This window comes from Oncorhynchus masou, chromosome 2 (assembly GCF_036934945.1).
Source record: "Oncorhynchus masou masou isolate Uvic2021 chromosome 2, UVic_Omas_1.1, whole genome shotgun sequence".
In the NCBI taxonomy this organism is placed as follows: Eukaryota; Metazoa; Chordata; class Actinopteri; order Salmoniformes; family Salmonidae; genus Oncorhynchus; species Oncorhynchus masou.
Window position 1 is genome coordinate 27,997,919 of NC_088213.1, and position 22,208 is coordinate 28,020,126.

At 39.9% G+C, this 22,208-nt stretch overlaps 1 protein-coding gene across 1 annotated transcript; it reads right to left on the reverse strand.

Moving 5' to 3' along the window:
- Window positions 1-326: 326 nt before the first annotated feature.
- bdnf (brain-derived neurotrophic factor) lies at window positions 327-8,073 on the reverse strand. The gene is made up of 2 exons (XM_064991811.1): window positions 7,731-8,073; window positions 327-1,734 (listed from the first exon to the last, which is right to left on the reverse strand). Exon 2 carries the CDS (start codon window positions 1,711-1,713, stop codon window positions 904-906), a length of 810 nt encoding a protein of 269 aa, XP_064847883.1. The 5' UTR covers window positions 1,714-1,734; window positions 7,731-8,073; the 3' UTR covers window positions 327-903.
- Between the last annotated feature and the right edge of the window lie 14,135 nt (window positions 8,074-22,208).

The window sequence follows — 22,208 nt, forward strand, 5'->3', positions numbered from 1 at the left end:
ATTTATGTATCTGTCTGGCCGTCCATCCGTCCATGTTGTCATCTAATCTTTATGCAGTGTAACTAGAAATGTAGGGTTCAAACTTTATTGACATTGGTTTTGTTTTTCAGTTGCCTATAGTCATTTTTATTTCTTCAAATATTTCAATTTAATATTGCAAACAACTTCACAACATACAAAATGAATTATATTAATCCAGAAACATATGTCAATGAATAAATTTATATATATATATATATATATATATATATATATATATATATATATATATATATATATATATATATATATATATATATATATATATATATCTTATATTTTGTCCTCTGGTGGGGATAAAAAAATAAACAGCAAAGCTTTGACAACAGCACCTTGACATAGTATGTAATTCCAACATTACCTTGAGAAGTTTAGAACAGTAAACAGATAAAGTACTGAGGAGGAAAACCCTTACTGTTGAGTATGTAAACGGAATGTTTTGGTCGGTATCATATCCTTTTTTCTTAGGTGGACAAATTCTCAATTCACAATTGAAGCAGCATGCAAGTTTTTTTTAATGGAACTCGTCCTCACCCTCTCCCTCATCCTCATCGCTCTTTTCCTTCTTTCTCACATTCTTGGCAACGTAAACAAACCACAATGTCTTGAGGAATGTGATATAGTAATTTAAACTGGGCGCAAATGACTGATCAGATCTTTTTTTAATTGTTTACAAGGTCATGAATATGTTCAATAAATAGACTGTAGTATCACTTTTACTGTATAAACTTCATCTTTTTTTACATGCAGTCCATAAAATTTTCATTTGACGGAATAATTTACCCTGTTATGTATATATACAAATAGATATTTTCTCTTTACTCTCTTTTTTAAACTCTCAATAAAATCTATACATTATATACACTATCTTCCTCTTTTAATGGTCAATGTGCATACACATGATGTGTCTATCCTTATAAACCGCCAGCCAATCTTCTTTTTGCTATCCATGGTGAGCGCTCGCACGTAGGACTGGGTTGTCCTGCATTGGGAGTTATAATGCCTCTTGTCTATTCCACGGCAGCCCTCCTTTGTGTACCCCATAGGGTTACATTTGGTCTCATAAAAGTATTGCTTCAGTTGGCCATTGGGGACAGGGACCTTTTCCAGGACGGTAACGGTCTGCCCAGACATGTCTATGGCTGTCTTTTTGTCCACAGCTGTCACCCACTGGCTAATACTATCACACACACTCAGCTCGCCACGCCGCGACGGGTCAGAATGCCGCCGTACCCTCATGGACATGTTAGCGGCGTCCAGGTAGTTTTTGTATTCCTCCAGGAGAAAAAGCAGCGGTGGCTCTAAAGGCACTTGGTTGCTGATCATCACCCGCGATGCATACAGGTCGACATCCTTGGTCTCCGTGGTGACCACAGAGGAAGGACCCCCTCCTCCCTGGCCCTTGTCAGGCCCTGGCCCCAGCTGAGCTGCTTCTCCATCCACCTCCAAGAGCTCCTCAATCACCTGCTCAAACGTGTCTGTGAGCGAGGGCAGTCCCCCATGCTGGCCCGGCCCACCCCCGCTCTGTGGAGTCCCGTGGCCCCGGCCGGCTGTCACTGCAGCACCCAAGTAGCCTTCCGTTCGGTGGCCCCGCATACCCGGGGCATCTCTCATGGGAGCAGCTCTCATGCAACTGAAGTATGAAATTACCATAGTAAGGAACAGGATGGTCATCACTCTTCTAACCTGGTGGAACTAGAGAGAGAGAGAGAGAAAGAGAGAGTGGAGAGAGAGGGATGAGAGGGGAGAGAGGATGAAATGTTAGTGCAACTTATATGTATATAATAATATGTAGCTATATTATGTATTATATAATATATCAACACTTTTCTTCCATTGAGTTATCAGAGTTGTGTGCTTATACAAACACTGTACATAATACACTCATTATTACAGTATTCCATAATATCTCAAGGTTGGATCACAATCTAATTGTGTTCCTTTCAGCTATTACTAAGCACCATTAGATGATGCATGCCTACCATCTCCCCCCATTACTACCAGAGTATCACATTTCTCCTCCAGCTGCAAAGAAAGCCAGCAGTCTGACACCACCGTGAGTGCCCACTACTATTTGGCCAACTTGAAAATAAAGGTATAAGTAATTACCATACATGATTGGATATTTTTTTCTGGATTGGACCTCTTTAAAAATAACAACCTAGACCTAGTTGAATTAATTGGGCATGTAACCGATTGTGCTGTTCTTGTGATTTCCATGTTTTCTGTTTCCTCATTACCCATACAATATTTCCCATACAATATTTCCCATACAATATTTCCCATACAATATTTCCCATACAATATTTCCCACAAAGGCCCCAGAAGCAACATTAAGGGCTGCTGACATCAGCGTTTTCAACTGAGGCCAAGTTCTTTCAGACTGGGAGTGGAGTGGCTAGGCATCATGATTTAAATGCCAGAGCATTAGCTAATTATCTCCTAATGGGCCATCCTACTAGGAAGTGCAACCCAATATATCATTATTTTCTCTTCTTCAACAACGACAAATAACAACCATTTTTTTTAAACAATTACGTTAAACTGATAAGGAAACTACAGTATGTCTTCATCATAATCATCATTATCACCATAATCATCATAATTATTTTTCTCATATTTTGATGTTGTAATCCCTGGATGGTATGTACTGTATCATAAACGCTATGTGGCCTGAATACTTTTTTTCAGTTTAGCTATTGAACAGGCACGTTATATCATGTTTCCAATCCAATGTCATGTATTGTAGCCTAACACTTTTCATGTGTTAGCCTGACTTCACACCACATTTGGAGTTATTGATCGATTGATTGATTAAATACATGAATGTTTCTGACTAGGTTCAGATAAGTGACTGTTTATTTTGTGTAATTTTGTAAAAGGCAACCAATATTTGTTGTAATATTACCATTAATATGCTAAACTTGATAGGGTCAAATTGGGGGCAGGATTTATTAAGGGACATAGAGATGTTTAAATAAAGGAATGCTGAGAGTGAGCAGTAGCGCTAGCAGAGGCTGAGGGAGAGTCAGTAAAGTACTGGTTAGAAAAGTGAGAGGTAAAAAGAGAGGTAATGTGCTTGCATCCTGACACACTCACGTACCCCTTCTATCAGATGAATACTCTGTACAGCTGCTCACATAAATTTGGTACACAGACATTACAAGGGAAAGAACGCCAAAAGGGCCCAACAGAGCCAAAATATATGAATATACAAACACACCCGCATCCTCATCCTTTACCCCTAGCTCACAATAGCATCTCTTACCTTTATGCCCTATGAGTCACAGCAATTCAACATATCCACGGACATCCCAGACCCAGAGTCAAACATATGAAAACAACCACAATATAAGAAACCTAGCTCTTGCTCTCCCGAGGGGGGGCATTTAAAAATAGCCATGGCAGGGCTTTGACTGCACTCTGCATGCCGCCCTCCTTGTGTCCCGACCTGATGCAGGAATACGCTCCAAGCAGATCCGCTCCCCCACCAGGCAGTGTGGCGGATGGAAGGACCTTAGCAGAAGGGAGGGGCAGACCCCACCTAAAAAGCATTTGTTTCATTCTTAATTGGTGTCTGGGGCCACGGCTGCGATTAGCCAACGCCACGGTGACTGCCATAGAGATATTGCATCTATAAATAGGCGTGCTGGGAGTCTCACAGTCTCGATTGAGAATATCACATCCTTCTCCTTAATGAGCCGCTGAGTCCCCAAGCTCAGTGACGTGTTTCTCCAGTGTGAGTGTATGTTAGAGGGAAGGGAGGGGATGGAGGAGGAGAGGATGGGAGGGCTTGGTTTGTATGTGTTTGCAGGGGGATGGGGGCATCTTTCCTCTTACCGACAAAACAACCTTGGAGACAAAACGCAGCCAAGCAAACATAGATGAACAGGAAATCATTCCAACCTTTTCTCAATATTGTAATTTGAAAATAATCATTCGTATGAGGTAATCCTTTATCATCCTATAAAGTGTTCCTGTGACCTGTCAAATCCAGTCATTAGGCTGCCCCAATGATCTAGGAAAACAAATACATGGACTGAAATCCCATCACACTGCTTAGTGATACATTATGATTAGGGGTCCATCTTCATGTAGAAGATGCTGCAGCAGATGTAGTAGTCCTTCTTCCCTGATGGATCACTGGGGCTAAATTGCAGTAACAGGGGGTGGGGAGTCAGTGCAGGCGTCATTTTGCAGCATAACAACCACCGATGACGTCTCTCCCAGGTCTCCATAGGGGACAGGATGGAGGGGAGGTGTTTTGGGGGCAGTGCCACTCATCAGTGTGCAATTGCCTGCCAGTCCTCTGGGCCTCCTCACACCGGGAACAACAAATAATTGTAATTCTAACTCGGCTATTTCCTGTTTCCATCAGGAAAATCAATGTGGCTTATGCTCTCAATCAACATCCTGTTAAAATGCAATCTAGCCGATGAATCACTTCATTGCTGTGGGACTGGCTCAGAATAACAGTACTCTCTGAGACCAATCTAATTCAAACCAAAGTAAAAGTGATTCTCACCATGGCTGGTATGTTTTCATTTAATATATTAGATTTGAGAATATCTTCAGCTCTGAATTGGATTTTACAATCAAGTTTTTCTTATCTCCAGGTAATCAGTGCAGTGTTATTTAAAGATCATGTACTGAATACGTACAGTATGGGTGTGGAAGAGAACAATCAAACTTCCACACTCTATCCAGCCATAACATGTATTCCATAATATCAATATTCCATAAATAAAATCAGTCCTTTACAGTTGCATTTGGTGCATTCAGAACGTTCATAGATAAAAGTTGACGGATTTCCACATAGTGGCAGGGCTTTGCGATGACACATTCAGATGAGCACCTGTTCAATTGTTGTGAGAGAGGCAGGCACAGCTATACAGTTGGGTTTAGAGAAAGCATGGTGCCTTGCAGTGTTTGCTCTTCGTGTCAGGTGGGGATTATAATGAAAAATCTCCCTTTGACAGATGCTGGAGTGGATTCACAAACACAATGGTGTTTCCACCATGTACAAAACTCAGCACATGACAACATATGACTTCATATTTCACTTACACTTAACTTACACAGTCATGAATGTGGGCAAATTTTCTGTGGCAATACATACTAACTTTCTTTTTCAAAGAGTAATTTTCTCACGATTCTTGTCTTAACACACCTCTCTTTTTTTATGTTTTCACTTTGAAAACACATTGTCAAGTAAGTCACTATGAGGGGGACAATACCCAGTCTCCAGATGATCCAAGATCCCTGTACATCAGCTTGTGCTGTAGCTACACCAATCAACATGTTTTCCTATCCAGTCCATTAAAATATGACCTTTGGATGTGTTCAAAATAAACCTACCGAAAAGATAATGCTTCATTTATATGAACTATATATTTTGGAAACATACTAGAGGACTCAGTCACAATATACAAATGTAAGGCCATTATCCTTTTTTCCCCCAGTAATAGCTAACAGATGCAACCAAGAAACAACGTGGAAGCCTGTTTTGAGAGATCTGCTCCCTATCTGACACTTGCAAATAGCATCTTGAAATGGATAAGAATCATAAAATAAATGTAATGACCACTTAAAACAAGACATGTTAAGACTGTTGGAATATGTTCCAGTAGATCATGAAGGCCCAAGTGGTATCTTTTCCATTGACAGACAATGTTGGCGTTGTCCTCCACCACTTCATCTGGAAAGAACCAGTGAGTGTCATTAATGTGGCAGTTTACAAAAGACAGGTCCAATAGCCTATATATAACAATATCATAATATTCAAAGGTTAACCGCTTCATACTTAAGCCACCTCCTGATAAACTTAGTACTCTAATAAGTGCAACATTTACAGCATGTCTATCCATAAGTTGCACTTACTAATTAGTGGTGCAACATGTTAGCTTGTCAAAGTGACTGCCAACCAGGTCACACAGGTAAAATGATAACTGCTTCAAAACCACAGCCTAACAATATTTTATTATGTGTACATTGGCTGTCAAAATTACAAGTTGCCAATTGCTAGCCTGTAATACCAGTGTAGGCCATCTTAATTCATTAACAAACATAAGGTCTACATTACATGTGAATTAATTTATTGACACTGTCAGACAGTGTCCCCAAATAGGTCAACAAGCCCAGTACTCTGTGCTCTCTTTGGGATTTTTACAACCATTAAATAGCCCTTATAGACCCTTAGGATAATTACATTGAGCAACGTGATGAAATACATGTCTTGAAGATAATGACTTTCATCAACAGTGCTCAATTTAGCTTATTAGCCTACTGCACATATTCATATTTAAATAAATCATGAGTATCTTAAAACGATGTTGATTGGAATTTGATTGCAAGTGGTGTATACGAACAATAATAAGATAAAGGGGCAGCAGCAGCACATTAGACCTAGACCTCGTCCTACTTTAAAACGGGTGTCAAGATGTTTCCATATATTTGCACTAGGTGGCGTATTAGACCACGAAATGTTCTTAAGACACATGCCCTCTCTCTCTCTCTCCCCCTCTCTCTCCATCTCTCTCTCCCTCTCTCTCTCCCTCTCTCTCTCTCCCTCTCTCTCACACACACACACACACACACACACCACACACACACTTACTTACACTAAGGCGATAACAAAGTCAAAAAGGAAAACATGAACACTTGTAGACTGAAAAAGCAAAAGGTTACTAAACAAGAAGAAAATCGTGTTTAACCGAATGGCATTAATTCATATTTAATTAGTTTTCCAAGTCTGTGCCAAATTTGGAGGCTACATTCAGAGCTATTTGATGCAATGTCCCGAGACAAACTAGCCTACTCTACAAAACAGCAACAATCTCAGACAGAAAGCAAACAAAAATCTCTACACCAAACATTAACCAGGTTTACTTGGTAAACAGCAGTATCGCAGCGCTGTTGGTTTGTTCTCGATCTAGAGCGTATAAAATGTCATAATTGTGGATTTTCCGCGGACTCCTTGATAATTGCGCGACTGCTCTATGTAGGGATTCATTTTAAAATCCGTATATTCATCCTCGCCTTTCCTTGTGAGGTTATCCGGATTAAGAGAGAGCTAGACCAACACTGCAGGGTATAGCTGAGCATAGGTCTCAAGTTTCCTATAAAGTCTTAATGACTACATCAAACTTTTGTTTTCATAATTTGCTTACAAACCTGTCTTTTTTTATTTTTAGAAAATATAGTCAATTGACAGATTGTCAAAAATATATGTTATCTGAATTACGATGCTATATTATTTAACATAACATTTAAATGCATTGCATTTATGGATTATGGGTTTAAAGGAATCATCTACAATAGGCCTGCAGCTCATGTTGGTAGGCAATGTAGCCTACTCGCCTATTTCTTACAGTGGCAATAGCCAACATGGCTAAATGTACAACCCTTCGCATTAATTAACCAGCTAAATACACCAGACAACTAAATGATTACCTCCACTGACCTCTTTCGTGGTCCCTATTAGAAATTCAATCAGCATAATAACGCCGTTTTTTATTAATGAACAAGAGGATAGAGTTACACGTATCCTCTCTCAAACTGCGACAAAGTCGGTGCGCCTGCATGATCCCCAACTTGATTACAATACTTTTAAAACATCTCCACACTTACAAAACGAGCGAGCATCGACACAGCAGAGCGAATATGATCAAAAAAAGTTTAGAAAAACATACCTTTTATTGCCCAGTCGTAAAGGAGACCATTCAACAGGACAGTGTCATCTGGGATGTTTTGGACAACCCCCTGTGTAATTACTTAAGCTATATTTTCCCTGTACTGTCCGACAGCTTCAGGATATCTCTTCAGCTTTGGAGCAAATAGATTAAATTATTGATGGTGGAAATTGCATGGCTGAGGTAATGGACTCCCATGGCTGTACGGCTCCTTTGGAGATCGCTTAAAACCGAAGGGGTTGCATGCTATACGCCGCACCGCAACGGCACTACGCGATGAGAGACCTCTTGAGCTTGAAATGACGCCTGTATCCCTTGCAATTACAGTAACTTACTACATAATGACGTTGCAGCATGTGACTCTCCGCTGGCTGACTGGTTGCTTGCCACCAAACACGGTTACCAGAGTCCTAAAGCAGGCCTAGCTCTCATCGTGCTTTTTATACGCCTTTGGTCGACAGATGGGAGTGGGATAAAGAAGGGATTGGCCATGGATCTTTCTTCCGTGTTTCACTGACATCAGATGTGATATTTTTGTAGCTGTACTGTTCATAAAAAAATAATAACGCATTTGATTCCGTGCCATGTGGCTACATTGCGTGTCATGATAAGTGGTGAATAGATCTGATAAGATGTCCGAGGCTTATAGCCTGTGTATATATATATATATATATATATGTGTGTGTGTGTGTGTGTGTGTGTGTGTGTGTGTGTGTGTGTGTGTGTGTGTGTGTGTTGGTCTTTAAAAAATAATAATAATAATGAAAATAAGAAAACCGATACCCTACCCAAAAATATAGATTCTTATTCCATGCATTTTACCAGAAATATGGCATTTCTTTAGAGAGCACTGCTACTTTAGTTGCGAAATTGGACAGAATCACACATTAACTGCTACATAATTATTTCATTAACGTGTTATAACTAAGTGTATATTCTGTATGAGATTGATTAAGTCTACAGAACACTTACGACTAGCAGTGGATACATTGAAATGCTATTGTATAGACCAGAAGATGTGTTATAAATGCAAAAGGTAAGCCTGCCTAGCTCGACCTCGTTTGACATGGTTTATCGTCAGATCCCATAGGTAGGCTATGCCATGTATGTTATACCAACAAAACTATGAGTTACAAGTAGATATAATGTCCGGGAATGTCCAAAGTTAAGACAAAGAAGCATTTGAATAGGCTAGCTCTCGAAATTGTTGTAACTTAAATTGAAGAAGCCGCAGATACAATACAAAATAGCCATTTACCAGACGCCTTTATCCAACTTGACATATAATCATGCGTGTACATTTAACTTATCTGTGGGAATCCCTCGTTGTGCCATTATATCAGTGCACAAATATTCAGCAACATGGACAGCGCCGCGATCAGCTCGAGAAAACAACAACACCATTGTCAGTGTTGTGGTCAGCGCGCCCACGAACTAAACATTCAGCACCACGGACAGCGCCTCTATCAACGCGCCGCATACTAAACATTCAGAACCGCGGACAGCACCACGATTTGCGCGAAGTGAATGACTGATCGCTGATTGCGAACTAGAGCTACTGAACAGCGCCGCTTCCAGGCAACCTATATAATGAGAAGATTCCATGCACTAGTTGTTGGGATCTATGCAAGCGGAAAGCCTACTGGTAGACACTTTTTGCCATGATACCAATTGTCTCCATTCCCTTTTCCCCTAACATAAAATTGTAAACTTCTCATAACACATAACTTAATCATATGAAAGCAAAAGTCTTATCATTAAATGTAAGGCTTCTCAATATTAAAGATATACACTCAAGAAAATGTACACGTTATTCTGAAGATCCCAGCCGTGTTCAATAAGGCTTGAATCAATAAACTTGGAAAAGGAAAAAAAAATGTCTCACTTAAATTAATAAAGATTTTAACTTTAGCATCCAGTGGGTGTTTAGAGAAGTCAAGTGATGAAGAGAAAAGGTTGTGGGCTCAACCTCAGTCAAATGAAGGAAACAGTTCATTGTCCTTGTGGCTTGGACCTCCTCCAATGAAAGATTTATTGTGATGTGTTTGCTATATGGCCATCGTGATTCTTCTCTGTACAAGTTAATGAGGTGGATGGTTCTTACTTGGCATACAGCAGTATGGGATTGAATGCTCACACCTGTTTTGTGATTCACTCCACCTCCAACACACCTGGGGACATGCCAAGATGAATATAGCCCTCCCCGAAGGATCACAGTAGGCGAGGGCAAACTCTGGATGACAAAGAGTTGCATCAGCAATCGCTGAGCGACATGACTCCAAAAAAAAAGAAGCTTGCACGGGGGCTGTTCCAACAAGGTAATTCATAAATAAATCACTTGGCATCTCATTAGAAGAACAACAACATGGTCTCTCTCATATCTGCAAATACAGCACAATGCAAGGTGGCGTTCTAAGTAGTGGTAAATTCAGGAGACTTGTTACCTAAGAGAGTTTGTTTGAGGAGATTATTTTGCATTTTGTGTAGAACTTCAAAATAAAGTTTAGGGTGTCAGAAATAAAGTGCATCGCAACTGAATTTAAAATGCATAGTTGCGTCACGCTTAAGCAAAGTCAGAAAGAGCTAGCCAATACCGAGTACCATGCTGTGCTATGCTATGCAATGCTATCCTATGCTATACGTGTCAGTGCTAATGATCAGCCCTTGCACCTACAGTACACTATGTGTCTGATGAAGGTTACATTGGGTGCCTGATCGGAACTTGCTGCCCCTAAACTAAAACTCAGACACACTCACTCATGCTAACATAAGACCCTTATGTTATGTTGAGCAGTGAACCAAACTGGCTTTCAGCATGCCACTTTCAGAATAAAATATATCTTTTTTTTATTTTACTAGGCAAGTCAGTGAAGAACAAATTTTTATTTTCAATGACGGCCTAGGAACAGTGGGTTAACTGCCTGTTCAGGGGCAGAACGACAGATTTGTACCTTGTCAGCTCGGGGATTCAAACTTGCAACCTTTCGGTTACTAGTCCAACGCTCTAACCACTAGGCTACCCCGCCAATCCTTTTTCAGAAAATAGACATCATTCTTGAGGTTAAGTGTGGGACATCTCCCACTAGGGTTATATTTGACAAAAAGTGTCATTGCTATGCAAAAGGAGTTCTCGAGTGATGGGTGCTTTACCATGAATGGTGTGGCAAGCCAACATTTCATTGTTTCACGTCTTTCATAACATTACAATCCTTGGACAGAAGTGGCTTACTCATGCTTTCTATTACCCACTGAACTATTTTCTACTCAGAAAAGGCCAGCATGATGAATTACATTATTTTTTATATAAACACGTAATGTTAGGCTACTTGAAGGGTACTATGAGGTGGTTTGATCATGCAATTTAGAGCATGGTGATGGAGCCCTGTTCACTCCCATCTTAGGGGATGGTGGCAGTAACCAGAAATCTGAAGCATGGAATATACACTCTCTCTAGCTTTTACACCATTTTCAATGTGAGCGAATATTGAACTTAATTTTGTATTTTGGGTGAACTAAACTTGTAAAAACTAAAACAGACATAACATTTTAAACAGATGGTTCTGAAGTCCATAAACAAATAATTTAGAAATATTGAATAACATTTTGAAGTTAAAGACAACATGATAGTCTTCACTTAGCGAACACAAGAAGCACACACTGTGGCCCCCTATACCTGCTCTTCACTGACCAGATGCCCAAAACAACACTGATGACACTACACACAGACATACATCTTTTCACATCTTCTCTTGCCAAATGTGACATAATTCTGACAAGTCAGCGATGCCAAGATCCACACTGGGACATGAACATTCAATTAAGACACCTTCAGAAGATACCTCTTGGAAGTAATCAGACAATAGAATAACAAGGCTCTGTGGCAGCATCAAATTGGGCATCATAAGCATATCTGCTGAGAATTAGCTACTCTATATCAAAATTCACACTTCAGGGTACAATTAACCCTTTCTCTGCTTCCCATGAAACATAATGAATATCCGGCTATAGTGTTATTAAGAACCAATGGTAAGTTTGAACTCTAGTCTGTCTATGTATATACTGCCCAAACCCTGTGGGAACACCTGGATGAGAAAATGCACAAGGCATAACAAGCTCAGTTCGGGGGAATATGCAAGAAGTCTCATATATCTTTCTCTCTCTCTCACTCACTCACTCACTCACTCACTCACTCACTCACTCACTCACTCACACACACACACACACACACACACACACACACACACACACACACACACACACACACACACACACACACACACACACATACACACAAACCACAAAACAACAAAAACACACACTTTGTTTCATCAAATTGACTGCAGCACCAACTCACACAAAAGAAATGTACAGACACAGAAATGTTTGCCAGAATGTCTGGAGGATCTAAGATGAGCTCTTATTTGAGCACTACACCCAAGTATTTCAATAGGTAAGGTAAATGAGTCGCTCGCCCCTCCCTGTCCATAACAGAGGCATCCAACTTGATGTCAATATCAAAAGAATGTGGAAAGCCAACCAGTGGTAGAGCTGAGCACCCCATTCCATATTCAAACACTCATGGCAGGTATCCTGAGTCCAACTCTACCACATAAGACATCTCAAAGTTATGCTGAATACAAATATTAATTAGGCTACTGTACAGACACATATGCATAATATGCATGCACAACAAATGCTTTTACAATTACAGATATTTTTCTGAGCACATTCAGTACAATGCACTCTCTTTAATCAATTACATGTAAGAACGGAATTGAGTTGATTGTAAATATAATTTTCTGAACAGACGCAATTCATCGGACCTCATTGTTTCACACACACAAACACACCCACACACACACCGAATTGTCCTGCAGTGGCGTCATGCCAGCAGCCAGTCAGACTCTTGTCTCGTTGGTTACAATTACTGGACAAGCAGCACAGGAAGGTATTGGTTTTGGAAACAACAACCTCGACATATTGTGTTGGATCAACTATTGTAATCGTGTATTCCCATGATTTAAAGTAACCAAGATGTGTCTCGGCATCGTTGAATAGATAAATAGCTGGATTCAAACGTTTAAACCCGCCATAACTCAGTATGATGACACGATAACTAGAATGGATGGAGGTGCTGATGATGAAAATGATGACCACACCGCCGCCGATTATAATCCGATTATTATAATATTATTATCATTAGCCAATTAATATTATGATAATTATTAGACTTGTGATGGTTTTGTTTTTTACTGTTATGGAAATGTTAAACTATCCCCTATCAATTAAGCACGATAAGGATGGAAACTGATTTTTGTTTTGTAAAAACGTTGTGTTGAGAGTCGGAGTTCCAACTGGAGTGTTATCAACTGTTAGCCTACTTCAGATCCTACCATGTAAAATAATAAAATACTTCCGAGAGCTATAGGCTATAGCTACAGCTATACATATTCATAGCCCTCGCCATTTAAAGTTCATGAAAGGTTTACTCGGAAAACTAAACACCTTTATAGGAACGCAAACAGAAATATCTCTCATCGCCCCTGTGAGTCATCTATAAAGAATGAAACACGCATATTCTGTCAAATATGATGCCACAATAGCATTTAATGTTATTTGGAATGAAACCTACCATCCTCAGATTTGTTATTGACGCCCACCCCAACTCTGCAGCGCTAAGAGTGCGGAGAGGGGGGCGGGTTGAGGGAGATTCTCAGTAAGATAACACATCCCCATTTATGGACTGATCCGATGACGTACATTGCAGAAAGTTCTAAAAAAAAACTTCATACATACAAAGTGTGTCGTGCCACCCCACAGACCCCCCCTACCCCGCCTCCGCTCTTCCCTCCCTCCGCACGCCTACACATAAACCCACTTCTCCTCTCGCTACGACTTTCCTGAAGAAAATACGTTATTCCTGAGAAAATTATTAAAAGAAAAAGCTGACCAAATTAAGAAATATAACAGATAATCTGAAAATCTAATAAATAACAATATACACGTTGCTTTGTATGCAGCCAATTTGTCATATTGTCGCTGGTCTACTCATTCATAAACCCACTGCAACAAATACAACGAAAACGTTTTAGGCGATCGATTCGTTGAGCATAGCGCTAGTAATTATCATCTTATTATATACAATATTTTATTAATAATATTAACATGATTCCTCTTGTTCTTATTATTACAGCTGTGATATATGTTACAACATACAGCGTCATCCTTGCTAACGGGTATCCTGCTTTCCTATAGGCAATAGCCTAATAAGTATACTAATTTCGTTAAATTATTAAGTACATTAATGAATTAAATAATGAGTCACACATGGACTATGTTTTAAAGAGCCTTATTTGGTTATCTAAAGCAAGCTAGAATTGAACTTAAACATGTAATTTAAAAACACAATGAAGCTGTAATAATTCAGACGTAGCCTATAAATGAGGATAATGCATCAATAATGCATTGAAATGTAACCCCACTGGAAGCCTCTTGATTAAAACAGGGCTGCGAGCGCTTGTGGGCGTTGATATCTCAGGGTTTCTCGCGCAGCTGTTTGCCATTCAATAGCGTCGTCCTGAAATCAGAATATTTGAACTGAAGCCGTACAAAGAGATAGATTGAATACAGATAATATCCTGCAGTTTCTTCGCTGGCACGCAAGACGAATTTCTAAGTCCGTTGGGTGTTAAATCAGCAAAAACATTGTTCAAATCAATTTGAAGATCATCGCAATCTTGCATGTCTGATTTTCTACTGTCTTAAAAACACACTGCTTTCAGACAATTTCTTATCAAGCCATCTTATCTCGCACCACCTTTAGCCAGCCATAGCTTAACATCTGCCAATAGGCAGTTTGACCACGCCTATCTTTCTTGTAATTTCATATCTCTGATTGCATCTTTGAAATTCATCTGATTTCTATGCGAGGATTTCTCGGTAATGTTTGTGTTATTCATATTTCATGAAATCATTGTGTAATTTGTGGTTTTGCTATTTATTGTAAAGGTGGAAGTTGTCTTCGACAGGTCGAATGTGGGCTACACAGACTTGCGCGCGGACAAAGAGGGGTAGCAGGTGATGCTAGTGCTCGAGTGAAAGCGCAGTATGAATGAAACCGAGGAGCGGCCGTAGTAAAAACACAAGTGATTTGATCGCGATGACGGAGGATGGTAAGATGTTAAGCAGATAAGAGTAGGCTATTATTTTGCCGCTTAGGGTCGAGAGAGGAATAAAATAGTTTGATATGAAAAATACATATAGCCCCAGGTAGGTAGGTAGGTAGGTAGGTAGGTAGATAGATAGATAGATAGATAGATAGATAGATAGATAGATAGATAGATAGATAGATAGATAGATAGATAGATAGATAGATATGCCCTAATATGATGCGAGTCAGTGAGAAGGTAGCCTGGGCTGAGGCTAATATTTTATTTAGGACATGCACCATTATTCTGCTTAGTGTCGGGTAGAATGATTCATGAATTGCGCATTCCAAAGTTCCATTTCGATTGGGAGACAGGATCCCGTAGCCTAGATTGTGTTGCAGTAAATGTTTAAAAAATATATTTGAGTGATTCTAAAGGTTTTGTTTACGAGTTTTATTTAGCTTCCCTTCATGCATAGCCTTGGTAAGTCACTCTGAACAAGAGCGTTTGCTAAATGACTACAACATAAACCTAAACGAGTGCTTTGCGTGTTTAATTTAAGGTTCCATCATGTACTCATAGTAATGATAAATATTGTAATCTGTATACAAATATACATCCTTCAAACGAAACTTTGATGAGGTTAAATAGCACCCTGCATAAATCCATAAACGCTGACTGTTATCAATCAAATCAAATCAAAATAGTAATTCAAATTGGAAAATAATTAGCTGGATATAATTTCACGCAAATCAATGCACAATATCATGACGGTGCATTTGATAGGATCCAAGTTCAATTTGAAACCATAAAACAATATAGACGATAATGACAAGGATTGCGGATGAATAACAATGAATCACAATGGTGTGAACTCTTACCTTTTTAAGGGCTGACAACCACTATCAGTGGTTAGATCTCCAAGACCAAGACTTGCATTTCCCAAAGTTAAAGCTGTATACCAAGACTGGAGCTTGAAAAGAACGCACGCCCTATACAGCGGCTCTAAGATTTCAACTTTCACATGCTCTAAGTGGCGAGACCAATCTCAAAGCGCAAGCCCTTCATTGATACGCGCATTTCTCCTATTTTCCGTTTTAGATCACAGGGCTCCCTCAGCATACTCTTACCAAAAGTTGAAAAAAATTCCCCAGCTTTGGTAAGGGAACAGCAAAAGAGAGTTGATGTCCACTTGGTGTTTTAGTCCATACAACGACTCCGGTGCCTCTGTCCAACGTGCTGAAAGCATAACACAGCGAGGGTAACTAAGGGGGCAAAAAAAATCTATAGTTTTGTTAAGTGCCATTTGATACTGCTTTACTCTACTGCTTTCCAACGCCTTGTCACGTGAACGTTTTTCTCCCCAAGCCCGTCCTGTTAATATTTGATCACATGTTGGCCGGACCTTAGGAAAAGCAGCACCTATACCAAAAGCCTCTTGTCACCACAAAGACTCAATCAAATAGCATCTCCAAATAGCTGTACACCTAACAATGCTGATCCTGCTGGGTTTTTGTCGCACTCTTCAAGTCATGTACAGGGCAGGACGACAGGTACACACATGTTGCTTTTCATTGGCACCACACTTGAAAAAAATATTCAATACATACCGTAAAACCCTGGTTGGCAATATACACAACCTTAAAGCCCTCAAAGACAATACAGCACACTCGCTCGTTGCGCGCACAGATGATACAATATATCCCAATACATAGTTTACCTGCATTTCTTGAGCTTAGAAATGTCTTCCAATATTTGTACGCAAGCTTTGCCAACATCATCATTCTTAACATACACATGGGTCTCTGTTGAGAGTTTCTTAAGTAGCCCACAGAGTCCATCCCATCATCCAGCTAGCCTATATTAATTCCCGGATTAAATCGCAAGCATTGCTATTTCTTGGATACCATTCCTGTTTCGATTGTATTTCCATGTTACTTACCATTTTCCTCAACGCTGTCCTGGAGATAGAAGTGTCTTAATATCCACTCACTCCAACAGATGCTGGTAGGTAATGTGTCTTGTTTGAAGTCATCATATGAGAACTTCTGCTGTGCTCAGTAGATCGCCCACCACTTCGGTGACTTATCAATCTAATAACCCTTTGCAATCTCCGCGTGCTTATAGTCTGTAACACCTTGGTGGCTCTACAGTCAGGACAAACAACAACCAGCCGCGATTTTCACAAAAGCCTGTATAGATAGAAAGACAGATATACGCAATACCCTCCCCCGGACAACGCCATTAGAGGTCTTGCGTGATTGAAATAAGCGAAGGCAGTCAAGTTTATGAGGGACCCTAACTGACCACTCAATGAATACAATCTCAATTATTTAAATTAGGCTATGTTTGCACAATAATGTTCAGCCCCCCTAACAGTTGTACAATATAAGACATATGCACGAAGTAGCCTAGGTTATAGCTTTTGCTGCCTGTCTAATGTTACCACTCAGGCAATATTACGCAAAGCCGGCACAACTTTTAACATTTCGATTTTTTTCAATCAGAGGTGGGATGATACCCGATAAGACAAACAATTCTCAATCTTTTATCGTCCCTCTCGCTCGTGAGATGATGTTCTTTGAGAACTTGTTGCTGCTAAAAAAATTAAACTAGCGTTGTGGACGAAACAGAGCCAGACTCATATACTTACATTTGCAATATACTGTTATTTGCTTCGTTTTCAAATGCCTAGAAAAATCTGAAGTGAATCCACGTCTTCAAGTAGCCTAAGCTATGCCCTAAACTTCTAGATATGTTTAGGTATTTTGTTGTAGCCTACACCTCAATGGTTTAAATCCTAAATGTTTCAGTTTACCACCATAAATTCCAAGTTCAAACGCGATATCTGTTTTCAGTAAAATTCCATCAGTTGCACCGCGAACACTGAGCCATCTAATTGTTATGCAGTGACGAAGCGCTATGCTTGGGGTATTCGTCACACCTGTGACACTTCTATATGCGCTACAAATGTACTGGTAAGTAACATGAGTAATAGGAGATATTTGCCCAACTTTGAACCAGGATTCGAACTATCTAGGGAGTTGTAAAATAAGTGAAACAGAATGGTATTAATAATTCGTTGCTCATGGCAAATACTGTAGGAATGGTAGCCTATGGCTACATTAGATCTCTAGCATATGCACACTGCACGCACCACATGGGATCCGTGGACCGTTGGACTAATTAGACAACTAGGTTTAACAATGTAACACATAACTCAATCAGAGGGCTGCACCCGAAAACACGATGCCACTGACACTTGCATGCATGGTAACCCTCCCCTAATTCTGATTGTGTACATACTGTATGTCTATTTGAACTGTCAGTCCAAGAGACAACTTCTAGAGTAAAGAGAGATAGCATTCCCCAGGTAAACATACACAAACTCCATCAACCTGTATGTGTGTGTGTGTGTTTGTGTGTTACTGTGTGTGTGTTTGGGGTGGGTTATGGAAGTCAAGAGGGCTTTGTGAAAGACTATGAAGTCCCTGAAACCAACTTGATACCCTCAAAAACATCACTTGTGCACAATCAGATAGCCTATTCTTTAGCTATTTAAAAAAATGTATTTTTTTTACATAGCTCATCACATGTCAACTAAACGTGGATGTAGTTTCCATACCTGTTCTACAGCAAGGCTATTCCCCAAGACTGTTTTTGTTTGGCAAAAATAACAGCACACAAAAATAAATCAGTCTTCCTCTATGGCAATGGATACTACATTTTCTTTAGTTTAATTCTCACTTATTTTAGACTCCAATCAGCTCCGTGCTAAATTAAGGCAAACTGTGGATGAACCACACATTATTAGATCACTAAGTTTGATTAGTAGTAGCCCTTCCACAAAGCAGAGCTCTCTAGAAGGCGGTACTTCATCCGTCACCTCTCCGTCTTCTACCGTCATCCTACTCTGTCCTCCTTAGTCCTCCTCATAACATGGCAACTTGACTTACATCTACTTGTCATGTTGTTAACGCTTCTTCTGCTCCCACAGCTTTCACACACTCTGCCACTGACTCATGCTCGCCCCTTTTCCACTATCTATGCCCTCCCCTGCACTCTGCACCACAATATCTTATGGCTGACTCCGAGGTCACCAATTGATCACATGATTCCTGGACTACATGTTAGTTGGCATGGAATTCTCCCCTATGCCATGTGCCCTACCCTACAATATCAGTCACCTCTTGTCTACAAAACATGCACATGACTTTAAGTGTTGTAGATGAACTGGTTTGTTAGTATTATTCTCTTCTTATCTTTCCAAGCTGTGATTGGACAGATCCAAGACTGATCAACACCAAGACCATTCCAGGAAGTGATTCCTACAATGGGGCCATGTACCAGAACTTAACGTTTAAAGCAAAACAGGTCAGTTAACAGCGGGGACCGTACATATTAGCAATCTTGAAACAAAAGTCCCAAAGGAATGAAAACCAATCCGACAATCTTCCATTACAGCATATTCACTACGAACACAAAAAGGAACTAAATTTCAGTCAGGACAAAAACTCAGTATGAGCAAAAAACATTGTAACAAACATTTGATCATTTGTTACTCCTAGTCAACACATTGATATGATACATTTCCAGTTCCTGAATCCTCAATGAACAGAAACTAGACCTACTCCTGTGAGAACTACTCACAGGTCCCACCATTATGGTGGGGGTCAGGGACGGATTGGGACCTGAAATTGGCCAAGGGATTTCTAATGCACCGGCCCATTTTCCCCTTGAGGCTTATTATTAGCCAAATAATGATAATTCTGTTCAAAACCCCCTATTTAGACCTGCCCACTGCTAAAGATGGACCAGACAATATGGCATTTGCCCAAAATGCCCTATGGCCAGTCTGTTACTGCAGGGGGTGGGCAACTCTTCACCTGCAGCATCATCAACTAACTACCTGTAGGTTCTCTATCCAGGATTCTCTCATATTATACAACAGTCACGAAGGCTTTAGTTTTTTGTTCATTTTATAGCAACAGTACATCGTTTTGAGTTGCAATATCAATTTTACCCTGATTTGATAATCAAAATCAAATCAATAGATCCACAGTCTGGTAGAATTCAATCACTTTTAAAAACATTTTTTTTATTGTTTTGTGGGTTTGTAAGATAATTTCCTCAATAGATTCCTCATGCATTATTCCTTTGATATGTAGTGCAGTCCTTAGAGATGTGTGATTACATTGGGTTTCTTTCAGTAGGCTCCAACAGGTGAAATAGTGTTTGTATTGCAGGGCTAGCTTGGAAAATGCTAGGCCAAAATACAATCCGTAGCTTGTTTAACTGTAGCCATTTATTTAGAATGTGTGTTTCTTTATAGTTTAACATGTGTTTTAGGTCATCCGGCTTTCTTGTTTACGCCTGTTAATTACATTTGGGCATAGCCTGGTCTCTGAAATCATTACTAAATGTAAAGTGCCCGCCTACATTTTATTTGTCCATCAGCATTTTCCTTTGTTGCCTGTAACGACAACTATTATGGGTGGATGGGTCCTAAGAGGATTGCGTATCATTACTCTGTCTCAATCTTTGTTCCATAAATATTGATAATGAGTGCCTCACGTCACGAGTTACTAGTACCTGCGCTAAAAATAGCGTACACACTGATGGCGGGATATCTCTAACCCTCAGATCCCAGTCCATCTCTTCAACTTCTCTCCCCATGTCTCTGTTTACAGGATGTTGGGCTCTACAGATGAGCGCATACTGAGCACATGGATTTGCACAATTACTACCATGACAGTGAAACTGTTTCACTCCCTTTTTATTTACCATTTAAGAATCCAATATGCAGAAAGACTAAGTATTTTTCTGTCACAAAAGGACAGAGAGAAAAGAGAGAATTGCTTTAAATTATGCTTTTGTAACGCAGACACCCCTCTCGTATTTCGACTGCCCTTTAGGAAGAGAACACTAGCAAAACCTATTTATCTTCTCATCACGGTGTGCTGAACTCTTTGTAGTTCTTCTCTGTCATGCTGCACTGCAACATCAGAATCAATATAGGTTTATCAGATTACATGTCCCCTCCCCAGTCTACTTGCTAGTGTCATACTCGAGTCATATTCTGTTGGTCCAACTTGTGACATAAAGTGACTGGCCTTCATGGCCAAAACCCTGAGGTAACCACAATGATATGGGGTCAAATAAAATCTATCTCGATGAGGAACAGGAATGATCAGCATAGTCATTACAGGCTGTCAGTCATTTCCTTCATAACAATGTATGTTTTTACTCTGTTTTAACTCTCTTCCTTGTTGTTGTCACATCCCATAGGGCACAGACGTCAGTTCAACTAACATTACCTCAATGTGAAATCAACAAAAAATGTCACCATGACATTGGATTTAGGTAAAAAGTTGGGTGAAAAAAAGTACTTTTTGCAAATCCAATCAGTTTTCAACATTGATTTCAACATCATATTTTTGTTGTTGTTGTTGTTGAAATTATGTGTAAACAACGTTGATTCAACCAGTTTTTTCCCAGTGGGGTGATATGTGTTTGTTTATGGCCCTGCTAGGGCCTGTTGCATGCTGACAGCTCTGAGCTTGTCATAAATCATACCCTGTCAGGTTTGCCTGAGCTCATCACTAAATAGCAACATTTCAGAACCAACCATGTACATTTCAAAATAAATTAAATATGCATGTTGCTATTACTTTTGGGGCTTTTGCAGGTCTGTAGAGCTGCTTGCCCTCTCCCTGAGCTGAGGGTAAGAATGAACACACCCATTTCACTAGGGTAATAATTGCTCCTCTTAACAAACAACATATACAGACAGATACAGTGATGGTATTGCTCAGTCCATAAGCAGTAGTTCATTGGCCCATGTATGTGTACAAAGAGGTAGGTGTACATTTGAATAAGTACATTTGCATATGGTTCCTTAGCCAGGCCAAAGGCATTGCAGGCTTCCGAGGAGTGCTGACCTGATCATTTGCATTTATGACTAGCCTGACAACTCACACAGTCCATTACACTAATAGAAAAAAATAACTACCTGAAGTGTAGTAGATTGGCCCTCAATATAATGATATTAGTCCAGTAGTGAGAGACACTGTCTTCCATACTCATGGAAGTTTCTGCTGGGGCCCAAGGTCAGAGCTAACTACTCCCATTACAAATAAGTGAGAGAGAAATACTGGTCATACCATCCCCTTTTCAGCACCCAACTTTCACACCCCTAAAAGCTATCTGTTACGCCATCTTAAGCCCTCACTCTATTCACTGGAGTAGGACTCATATCTATACTTTTGTCTATGCTATGGGAAAAGCAGTTTAGGGGCCATGATCGGTTGGGCTCTATTCATAATATTGT

What these genes read in the sequence shown, in the direction of transcription:
- bdnf (XM_064991811.1), bottom strand. Translation starts at nt 1,713, where the DNA reads ATGACCATCCTGTTCCTTACTATGGTAATTTCATACTTCAGTTGCATG.